The sequence below is a fragment of the Phyllobates terribilis genome, unplaced genomic scaffold (assembly GCF_046119375.1).
Source record: "Phyllobates terribilis strain yellow unplaced genomic scaffold, ASM4611937v1 Scaffold_4__5_contigs__length_816908805, whole genome shotgun sequence".
Taxonomy (NCBI): domain Eukaryota; kingdom Metazoa; phylum Chordata; class Amphibia; order Anura; family Dendrobatidae; genus Phyllobates; species Phyllobates terribilis.
This window is the reverse complement of record NW_027362764.1, coordinates 218,346,382-218,358,843: the sequence shown is the minus strand read 5'-3', so window position 1 is coordinate 218,358,843 and position 12,462 is coordinate 218,346,382. Positions and strand designations below refer to the sequence as shown.

Sequence of the window (12,462 nt, the reverse complement as noted above, 5' to 3'; positions counted from 1 at the left end):
ATCCTACTGACAGATTCACAGATCATTTTCTGTTGACACATTCCTTTTAAACTGGAGTCACCCAATAGCCAAGGAATAGAAATCTGACAGCATGAGCAGACAAAAGGAATGGAGTCTACTGATCATTTGACAAGTAAGAACAAAGGTAGATTGCTCCACTCCAAATCTTAAACATTGAATTAAAATAATCTGGTTTATAAGTGTATCATATTAGTTAATTGGCAAATATTTACTGAAGAGTACATTGGATGGTATAGTTATTAGATCTCTGCGATTTAAAGGGATTTTTGGTCTGTACAGGGATCACGCCAATCCTCATAGCCTTATACAGAGCTAGAATGAAGAGTGATGCATAACTAGGCTGATTTGCCACTTAGGCCCCATTCCTATGTCTGGGTTTTTTTTTCTTCTTTATTTTATTGTGAACACTCATGCCCTTATTTATTAAGATTGGCCTTATTGAGGACAATGCAGGAAAAAAATATGCCAAATTCATTAATAGATGCACACCACTTAGTGAATTCGGCGATCTCAATAGTAGCATGCACCTTCATGCCCCTTGCCGGAAATGTTAGATTTCTGGCTTAAAAACTGTCACTTTTGATGAATTTAACCGATGGACGTAGTCATGCCCGGTCATTCCCCTGCTTCTTGCCAGCTCTGCCCATTTTGATGGAGCTGGAGAGAACAGGCAAAAGCCACAATTTCGTTGCACAACTTCGCTTTGTGCAAAAATATTGCGACTTTTCAAAATGTTCTGGCGTAAACACTTTGATGTATCAGCCCCTAATTCCGCAAAAAGACAAAGCCATTTGAATAGCCCCATCGACTATAACGGATATGCATTTCATGCAAAACTATATGTACAAAAAGGATAATGAGGGCACCACTCAATAAATTGGGATCTCCTTAGAGCATGTTGAAACAGTGCAAAACATACAAGAACAACATACAAAAACAGCAATAAACAGATTATTTGGAATACTACATTGACACATCAATGTCAGTAGAAATGTTATAACATCATGAATTGATGGTTAACCTGACATGAATATGACCATATCAAAGTCTAATAACCACAAATAAAAACAATTACCGTAAATAACTGTTCCATAGAAAATGAGATAAAACCAGCACAACCTAACCACCAGTTCAAAGGAGCATAAAGGTTTTTGAAAATAAATAAAGTGTAAAAACCAAAGAACCTGTGAAGTAGGCAATAATGAGATGAGGAAATGAGGACCCCACGCAAATCGCCACCAATACATGCAAAACTGGAGAGAACATGGGCGTGAAAAACGGATGAGGCCTTAATAGTCTTGGAGAGCTGGGTGACACTGGTTCCGGCCATATTGGTTGTCATTCCGGTTCTTCAAAAATTGAAAAAGGAGGCTGTTGGGGTTTTTACATTTTTTTTTAGAACTGTAATTTTAGTAGGTGCACATGCAAAGTAATCTATATTAGTGGATATATGAATTATGCCCAGAATCAAAACATACAGTGCATGTTTAGCATCCGATAAAGGAACAAAGTCACAGAGGGATCCAATTAATTGAGGATGTGCAGCTTGCTTGCTAACCCACTTTCAGGATGATCTGTGTGTGCCATTATATAATGAGCACTTTCTCTGCTTAGGTTAGCATCATCAGGTGAGCTCTCCCAGTGGGCATCATGCCTGCTAAAATCCATCCATATATTTACCGAAGCAGCTGTAAAGAACCTTGGCCACAGAGTGCCCTAATTGGCATTTTACTGCTGTTCAGCACTGTTCCGTTTCGGTACAGGCTCCAGGACAAAGCAGATATGTTCAACTCATTTGTAATGTTAGAGTGAACAATTAAATGACGCATGTTATGACACTGACCTAATTTGTGGCACCTGATGCCAGCTTATATGCACCTGAGAAACGGTCAGATTGTATGATTACCTACTTATTGGGCACATCAGACAGAGCGATTGTTTGTACATGGTTACTAATAAACTGACACCACCTCTTGGGACAGTTTCCTCCTAGCTAGGTGTAGTTTCTTCCACAGTAGGAATATTTAACAGCGATAAATATTGAAAAGCAAAACTAGAAAAAAAATCTCAAGCTCTAATTTTTTTTTTTTTATGGGAACTTTTTTAGCAAGCTTGCACCAATCCTAAAAATGAAAGGAGACTTTTTTTTTCTGAGCAAGGACCTGTAAAGTTGAATTCTAGTACAAGTAATGATGCAACTTTACTGCAGCCTTATGGATGGACTCTCCCAAGCACTTTAGTCAAAGCTGAAGAGGTAGGGTGGACCTGGAAAAAATAGCCTAACAATTAGCTATTTATTATGCTCTGCTTATATAGTGCCATCATATCCCACAGCACTTTATAGACATCACTGTCCCCATTGGGGCTCACAATCTAACTTCCCTATCAGTACGTCTTTGGAGTATGGGAGGAAACCGGAGAACCCGGAGGAAACCCACACAAACTCGGGGAGAACATACAAACTCCTTGCAGATGTTTTCTTTGGTGGGATTTGAACCCAGGACCCCAGTGCTGCAAAGCTACAGTGCTAACCACTGAGCCACCGTGCTGCCCAATAGTTGATGCGAATCAATCCTCAGGACGCAGTCTAGCAGCCGAGTCAGAAATCTCTGGTCACTTGCCACAAGCCCTGAGAACTGCATCCTATTGTGCAGAATCCACAGCTCTGCTTGGCGCAACGTCAAATATTTGTAACACAGCAATGATAATGTCGGGCCAGGCCAGTTAATCAAAAAGGAGCCGCAGAAACCAGCACGTAGGAGGCCGTTCTCGGGGACAGAGAGAGACCTTGCCACTGGTCTGGAAATACGAGTCTCCAGGTCAATACAATTACGTCAGTATCAAAGTTGCATAGATTTTTTTTTTTTTTTTTTAAGTGGTGAGAAAAAATTCAAAAGTTTATAAAAAGAAAAAAATCATTTGTCTTTTGACGCTCTTTTTTGAGACCTGTAGCATTTTTATTTTTCTATTAATAGAGCTGTGTGACTGCATGTTTTTGCACTCAGAGCTGACAGTTTTATTAAAGGGAATGTGTCAAGCCTGGGAGACCAGCCATTCGGAGGTGGCCGTACCATAGGCAGCCAGCAGTGAAGAAATAGAATTGAAAATCCATTTGTTCTTGAGAATGGAGAGGATTTTTAATAGGAGGTAAATTGCAAAGCTGCTTGTTTTTACCGGCACATTAATGAACATGACACAGTCCTTCTAAAGGCAATCAGTCAGTAAGGTTAACCCTCTCTAACCACATATATGGGCAAGTGTAAATCTTCGACTCCTTTACATCTTCTATCTGTTGCTGTGTTCCTGAGTAATTAGCATTTTAATTGATGTGAAAATTGTTGATTTGGTGTTCTGGGTGTGACAGAGCACTTAAGCTACTACCTTCTGAGCTTTTTTTCCATGCCCAGCACCAACGCCTCCAGCTTAATTGATAGCTCACTGTGTGGTGTAAGGAGCCAGGCTATCAAGCTAAAGAGACAAAACCTAAGATGAAAACAATGTAAGCCAATACCCGGCAGTAAATAAATAGCAATAGTGCATGACAATAATATAGAGTTCTTAGCTAGCATCATTTTGATCGAAAAAATATAAAAGCCACTCCACGATGACAAGGTGACCTTATTCAGGACAGTCCTATATTAAAACCTTAGCATGTGTCAAGTAACATAAATGTGAATAGGTGCTGAGAAGGACTGAGACCCGGCTAATGAACACCCAGTCATGGGGAACTATATGAATGTAATGTCCTGCCAAAAAAAAGGGAGGCCACACGCTTATTTGCACAGAGTGCTAAAGATGTTAATGCTGGGTGAAGAAACAAACTTGGGATACAGAGACTCAGGAAGTGCTCTGACACGCCCAGAGCAACTGAACACCTCAATTACATATGTTTTAAAATGCTAATTACATGGGAATGCAGACATTGATGGAAGATATAAAGGAGTTGATGGATTTATATTTCAAAGACCTTCATGTTCACATATGCAGCTTAGGAGGCTTTGATATTACTGACAGACTACCAGTAATGCTAATCTTGGGGCACATATGACGTTTTGAATTGCATTTTATTGATGAAGTGGTGTCTAAAAAAACACAATTTTGGCATTTGAATTTATTTCGCTTTACTGTATGGTTGAAATTATTTTAGATTTTAATAGACCAGATATTTACGGACTTGACAAATGTTTATTTTTTCATTTTTAATGTAAAAAAATGGAGGGAGGATATGAATTTTTAATTTTTTTTTTAAGGGTAACAGTCACCATATTTTTGCTACGCTATGTAGAGCAGCATGAAATGGGGGCAGAGACACTGATTCCAGCAATGTATCACTTAGAGGATTGCATGCTACAGTTTTTCAGTTCTCTGATTGCTGAGCTATGTATAGCCCCACCCCCACTACTGATTCACAACTTTCTGCCTATGCACAGTACACACAGAAAGCTGTCAATCGGTGGCAGGAGCAGGGTTAAATGGAGCTCATGAATATGGCAGACTATATTCCTGAAGCTTTACAAGTACACTAGAGATAAGATCACTGTTTTATCAGCAGCAGATTATTAAAACTACAACAAGCAGTCCAGTAAGTGACACATTGCTGGAATTGGGGTCTTTGTCTCTACATTATGCTGCTCTCTTTGTAAAGTGGTGCTATAAAAATAAAAATTATTATTATTATTGCTTATACTGCATATACGGCTGACCTTCACAGCAGTACCAAGATGACAGTGACAGGATCCTTTAGCAGATCCCTGGCTGCCATGGTAACACATCTGCGCACCGCTATTGCGTCGTTGACTGATGACAGCCAGTCCTGTAGCACATCGGCAACGACGCCATTTAAATGCCCCTGTATTTGGATGACCGAGGCATTTAAATTGTTAAAATCTCAGGACTGGTGTCTGTCTTTTGTCAGACAGGTGTCGGCTATGTAAGATAGCCTGCGTCTACCATGTATATAGGTAGCTCAACCTCAACTCCTTAGCCCCATCCACACATTCTAACTGCGGCTCAAACGTACATGTACGTCATTTTAAACTAAAACAAAATTCATATAACACCAAGCATGTAACCTGGTCGAGGTCATATCAAATTATATAAAAGCGCCCTCCCAACGATAGTTACTAGTAAGAATAGAATAGTAGAGTACTCCATACATGTCCAACCATCGGATGTAACCACCCAAACAAGAGAGTACCCATAAACCACAAGTTAATTGTAGATGGATCACTAGTCCAGGTCTTTTTTCTCCTTGGCCCAGGTAAGACGCTTCTGGCGTTGTCTATTGGTCATGAGTGGCTTGACACAAGGAATGCAACACTTGTAGCCCATGTCCTGGATACTTCTGTGTGTGGTGGCTCTTGAAGCAATGACTCCAGCAGCACTCCACTCCTTGTGAATCTCCCCCAAATTTTTGAATGGCCTTTTCTTAACAGTCTTTTCAAGGCTGCGGTTATCTCGCTTGCTTGTGCACCTTTTTCTACCACACTTTTTCCTTCCACTCAACTTTCCATTAATATGGTTGGATACAGCACTCTGTGAACAGCCGGCTTCTTTAGCAATGACATTTTGTGGCTTACCCTCCTTGTGGAGTGTGTCAATGACTGCCTTCTGGACATCTGTCAAGTCGCAGTCTTCCCCATGATTGTGGAGCCTACTGAAACAGACTAAGGGACCCTTTTAAACGCTTAGGAAGCCTTTGCAGGTGTTTTTTGTTAATTATTCTAATTTAATGAGCTAATGACTTTTGTGTTTTCATTGGCTGTAAGCCATAATCATCAACAGTAACAGAAATAAACACTTGAAATAGATCACTCTGTTTGTAATGACTCTATATAATGAGTTTCACTCTTTGTATTGAAGAACTGAAATAAATAAACTTTTTGATGATGATCTAATTTAGTGCGATGCACCTCCATATATATATATATATATATATATATATATATATATATATATATATCAAAAACAGTATCAAGGTTTCATCAAGAGGAAACAAATAACATCAGCATAAGCGAGAGGACAGTAGTGTGCATTATAAGGTTATGGGTGCAGCATGTGGGAACCCTGTTATATATCAATAAGGTGTAATATGTCGGGTGCCTCTAATCCACTATTGCATACAAGTAACAAAACATCAGAATCCAAGTAGAATCTGCTTACCCATGGTGTAACCTGGCTACACGCGCTCTCCCAGCGGCCCAACGCACGTTTCGCTGAGTGACTTTCTCAAGGGAATGCTGTATGTCCTATTCTGTCCTTTTGAGTGCATATATATGTACCTGTGTCAGCTGCCGGTAATTAGCGGTGCATGCGTTCCAGCTCCCACGCTGCTCGGGTCGTCTCCGATATGGCCGTCCTCATGTAGTGCGCATGTCTGGTAAACTATGACCCATTGACGTTAGGGGGACATGCGCACCACATATTTTAGGCAGCCATCCATGGTACAACACAGCGGAGAGTCTGTTGCGCACAACAACAGCCTTATTATTGGAGACCGGATTGTTGTCCTACAGCGCAGTCATGTATGAATATATGGAAGGAAAGCTTTATCCCTTGGGTGAAGGGGGCAGGAGATGAGGAGGGGGTCACCCAAGGAAATCTTATGATCAGAGTAATATGCAATAGTTGAAGCACGGAAATGAAGTGTAACAAAGTGTATTGGGTCATGTATGAATGATATTAAAGTGCAGTAGTGCATGTGAAAGTGACAATGTGCTGCAAATGACCACAAAGGGAAAGTAATAAATTTAAAAAATGGTGCAAATAAGCAATGAGTATTTAAAGTGACAGTGCAAAATAAATTAGTCGGTGCACGACCATTAAGTTGACCATTAATATGACAGGGTATATCCAGTACGCATCCATAGTACCATCAACGGCAGAGAGACACAAAATAAAAAGAAACTAAAAAACATAGAAGACAACAAAAAAATTAATTAAAAAACGGGAATAAAGTAATAATACATAGCAGAGACCATATTTCAAGCTGGACAAGAAGAGGACATCCTCATAAAAATGAGACAAAACTGAGTTTTTCATTCAGTCCCATTGGTGCCAAAGTATTTAGGGTAACGATCGATTGACACTCCCGTTGTGCTAGAATATGCTTCATATCAACCCCCCCCCCGATCCCACCGTGGATCTTACTTGTGCTTCTCACTCTCAGGCCCCGTGGATCAGATCCATGGTGGGTCCAAAATTGCCTAGGTATGCTTTTCAAAGTGGATGGATCGGGGGTGTCCTTGGCTGCCAAAATATCACGTACATGCTTGCGAGTCCTGGTCTTAAGTTCACGAGAGGTGAGGCCAATATAAATAAGAGAGCAAGGACAGGTGGCATAGTAGACTACGTATGTGGTATTACATGTAATGTAATTACTTATTGTGTATTCAGTATTCCCATCCGAAGAAGTAAGTCTATTGCACCTTAGAATATTGGGGCAGGCAGCACACTCTCCACATGGGTAACATCCTTTTCTAGGCCCATGTGAGTCATACCATAACTTCTTTTTAGCCATATAGTGGCTGTTGACCAGATGGTCCCTCAGGTTCTTGCTCCGTCTTGGTGTCATCCGTGGAACGGATGGTAAGTGAGATGCGAGTGAGTTATCAGTTTTCAAGATCTGCCAATGTTTATTAAGAATTTGGCGAATCCGCTTCCATTGCCAATTAGATGTGAAAATAAAGCTCACTTCAGGATAATCTGTTTTGATTTTTTTATTTAATGCCAAAAGATCTTCTTTTTTAATTGACTTAGTTCGTTTGTACCCATTCTTGATACATCTGCCACTGTATCCTCTGGCTCTAAACCTATCCGCAAGAACAACTGCTTGTCGTTCAAATGATTCCTCAGTGGAGCAAACCCACCTGTTCCTCAATAACTGACCAACTGGGATGGCCTTGATCACTGGATACACATGCGGCGAGGAGGCGTGGAGCAATGAATTTACCGCTGTCTCTTTTCGATATAGATCTGTTTGTATCGAGCCATCTGCCTCAACATACAGTTGTATATCCAGAAAATCAATTTGATTTTGATGCCATTTATATGTAAATTTTAAATTTAAAGTATTATCATTCCGTCCCTGCATTAACCCAATTAGCTCAGTTACACTTCCCTGCCAAATCATCAAAACATCATCGATGTAGCGGAACCAACCTTGTACTTGGTCCGAGGCGTGTGCTCCATCACCCTGAAACCCTGGCTCTCCCAATAGCCGAGAAACATGTTTGCATATGACTGAGCACACGCTGTACCCATGGCGGTCCCTGGGGTCTGCAGGTAGAACTTATCTTTGAATACAAAGAAGTTGTGCAAGAGTGTTAATTCAAGCACTCAAGAATTTATTCTAGACCTGCTTGAATTTGCACTCTTGCACAACTTCTTGCATATGCTCCGTCATTATCTACAATTAACCTGAGGTTTATGGTTACTCTATTGTTTATGTACGTCATTTTGCGCTAAGTTTACGAACCAAGCGATTTTCTCATTTATTTCATCATTGTATCCCAAAAGTAATTTTTTTATTTTTCCAATATTTTAAGGCTGGTTTCTTATAATATAAGTTTAATTTCTGAGGTACATAACTGAATAATTTTTGCAAGCTATTTTTGATGTAGATTGGGATAAACTGCACTGAATACTTTTGTCATCTACGTCCAATTTAGCGATGCTGTGTAATTAATCTCAGATATACAGTAGCATGTTATAGTTACAAAAACATTTTTTTTCGAAAACATAACTTAGAAATGACATTCTCTTTGTTTCCTTTGCTTTCAGAATTGGTAAAGGATTTCAAGGAGTCATGAAGAGATGGGGGTTTAAAGGCCAGCCAGCATCTCATGGACAGACTAAAACACATCGTAGGCCTGGTGCTATTGCTGCTGGCGTAAGTCAGAAAATAAGTTTGATAGTATATAGGGGAAAATAGCATTTTATTCTTTACATTAAAGCATACCTGTTATTTCTGAGTGATTTTAAATAAGCTATCATACACACGTGGTCAAAATTGTTGGTACCCCTCGTTTAATGAAAGAAAAACCCACAATGATCAAAGAAATAACTTCAATCTGACAAAAGTAATAATACATTAAAAATCTATGAAAATGAACAAATGAAAGTAAGTCATTGCTTTTCAACCCTGCTTCCACAGAATTTTTAAAACAATTAAACTCATGAAATAGGCCTGGACAGAAATGATAGTACCCCTGAAAATAATGTGACAAAAGGGACATGTTAAATCAAGTTGTGTCCACTAATTAGCATCACAGGTGTCTACAATCTTGTAATCTTGAGTTGTCTCAGGAGATTAGAAAGAAAATTATAGACAAGCATGTTAAAGATAAAGGCTATAAGACCATCTCCAAGCAGCTTGATGTTCCTGTGACTACAGTTGCACATATTATTCAGAAATGTAAGATCCATGGGACTGTAGCCAACCTCCCTGGACGTGGCCGCAGAAGGAAAATTGATGGCAAATCAAAGAGACGGATAATACGAATCGTAACAAAAGAGCCCAGGATAACTTCTAAAGAGATTAAAGGTGAACTTCAAGCTCAAGGAACATCAGTGTCAGATTACACCATCATAAAGCCAGACTGGAATTTGTCAAACTACATGTTGACAAGCCACAAAGCCTCTGGGAGAATGTCCTATGGACAGATGAGACAAAAATGGAAGTTTTTGGCTAGGCATATCAGCTCTATGTTCGCAGACGGAAAAATGAAGCATATCCAGAAAAGAACACTGTCCCTACTCTGAAAAATGGAGGAAGCTCTGTTATGCTCTGGGGCTGCTTTGCTGCATCTGGCACAGGGTGTCTTGAATCTGTGCAGGGTACAGTGAAATTTCAAGACCCTCAAGGGATTCTAGAGAGAAATGTGCTGCCCAGTGTCAGAAAGCATCATCTGTCGCAGGTCATGGGTCTTGCAACAGGATAATGATCCAAAACACACAGCTAAAAACACCCAAGAATGGCTAAGAGGAAAACATTGGACTATTCTGAAGTGGCCTTCTATGAGCCCTGACCTAAATCCTATTGAGCATCTTTGGAAAGAGCTGAAACATGCCGTCTGGAAAAGGCAACCTTCAAACATGAGACAAATGGAGCAGTTTGCTCATGAGGAGTGGGCCAACATACCTGTCGAGAGGTTCAGAAGTCTCATTGACAGTACAGGAATCTTTTCATTGCAGTGATTGCCTCAAAAGGTTGTTCAACAAAATATTAAGTTAAGAGTACCATCATTTCTGTCCAGGTCTATTTCATGAGTTAATTTTTTTTTTAAATTCTGTGGAAGCAGGGTTGAAAAGCAATGACTGACTTTCATTTGTTCATTTTCATAGATTTTTAATTTATTATTACTTTTGTCAGATTCAAGTTATTTCTGTGACCATTGTGGGTTTTTCTTTCATTAAACGAGAGGTACCAACAATTTTGACCACGTGTGTATATGTGTGTACACAAGGAATAACACTACTTCTGGCTATTATGTGCCTGTTTCTTGCATTTTCCACTAGATTTACCCACTGTGGGCTCTATCTATTATTTTTTCTTCTCTCTGAACTAGTGGGAGAAGACCAGCTGCTGTGATATCTCCCATACACAGTGAGAGAGGAATTCCTTTTCTTTCTCTGTGTAGCCCAAAGACCGAATCAGACAACTGTACTGAACTGTGTAGCTGTGAATCCTGAAGTTGCTTGAAGCTGCTTCACAATCTCTCACAGTTTGGGCAGCATGAATCAGGTGACAGATTCCCTTTAATGTTGTAAAGAAAAATGGACCAACATTTTTCCAGTAGAGGAGAGACTAATAGTCATACAGAAAATTATTACTTTAAGTAATTTCTGCCAAAAGTGGTTCTACAAGCTATTTGAGTCTTGGGGTGTGCTTAATTTTTCACACAGTGCATAGGCATTTTGGCCTACTTTTTTGTTAAATAATGACAAGGTGTTATAGGTCATGTGTTTTTCAATTTAGTTTGTAGTCACCCAATTTTAATACCTTTTATAAGGACTAGACTATTTTTTTCTTATATCCTGATAAATAAAACCATGGTATTCAAGACGATGTTCTTAGTTTTTCTCGTGACTTTATACCCAAAACCGCTCCAGTGCTTTAGGCAGGTGTGTAACACAATGCTGCAAAGTAAGAATGCTTTAAAAAATAGAAGTGTTAATAGTTTATTTTTATCAATTAATAACATACAAATTGAAGGAACAAAATAAATGTAAATCAAATCAATATTTGGTGTGGAAACCCTTTGCCTTCAAAACAGCATCAGTTCTTCTAGGTACACTTGCACAAAGCCAAAGATTTTGTAGGAGTACATTCCGACGTATGAGCAGCTAATTTTATCAAACAGGTGATCATGAGAAACATTTTCATATTTAGATAGATACACAGTAATTAACAGAAACAGCCATGTAGGAGGTTTATAACTTGGTGAGGAACAGCCAAACTCTGCTACAAAAGTGAGGTTGTAGAAGATGGTGTATGACCTGTGACTTGAAACTATGGCAAGACTGAGCACAGCAACAAGACACAAGGTAGTTCCAGTGCATCAGCAAGGTGTCTTCTGGGCAAATATTTCAAAGCAGACTGTGGTTTCAAAATGTTCTGTTTAAAGCTCTTTTGAAGAGGCACTAAGAAATGGGCAACCTTGACCATAGACACAGTCGTCTACCAAGGAAATGTAATGCAGGAGATGAAAGACACATAATTATTAGAGGATGTCCTGCAGTGCTATCAGCTAAGAACTGGCAGCAACAGTTGAACATCTACACCGATCTAGAAATCTGTTCAGAACTGATCTTCATAGAAGAGTTGAGGCTAAAAAGTCATACCTTCTTAAGGAAACCAGGCCAATAAACTCATCTGTGCATGAAAATATAAGAACTGAGGTGCCGGGAAATGGCATCAAGTGCTTTGGACTTATGCATCAAAATTTTAAAGAATTGGTTGTAACAGTAGGCAGTTTGTTTGTCGAAGAGCTGGAGAGCGGTAAAATGAGTGTCTTCAGGCAACAGTGAATCATGGTGGAGGTTCCTTGCATGTTTCGGGCTGCTTTTCAGCAAAAGGAGTTGGGAATTTGGTTAGGATTAATGGTGGTCACAATGTTGATTAAATACAGGCAAATATTTGTCCATCATCCAATACCACCAGGGAGGCGTCTAATTGTCTCCAAATTTATTTTGCAGCAAGACAATGACCCGAAACACACAGCCAATGTCAGTAGAGAGAAGAAGAATGAGACCTAGCAGTGATGATATGGCCCTACTGAGCCCTGCTCTCAAAAGTCTGTGTGGGATTACTAGGATACTAGGATTAAACGTCAGGAATTGTTAAAAACGGAGTTTTAATGAATGTGGCTAAGGCATATGTAAATTTATGATTACAACACTGTATAAAATCTATGTACAGAATTAAACCAAAGGAAAGAG

At 39.5% G+C, this 12,462-nt stretch overlaps 1 protein-coding gene across 1 annotated transcript in view; it reads left to right on the top strand.

The window, feature by feature from the left end:
• The window catches only part of MRPL3 (mitochondrial ribosomal protein L3), a 118,392-nt gene that overhangs the window by 77,244 nt on the left and 28,686 nt on the right, over positions 1–12,462 (top strand). The window contains exon 7 of the mRNA XM_073678087.1: positions 8,803–8,911. Coding sequence (XP_073534188.1) covers positions 8,803–8,911 — 109 coding nt within the window. The remainder of the gene's footprint in view (positions 1–8,802; positions 8,912–12,462) is intronic.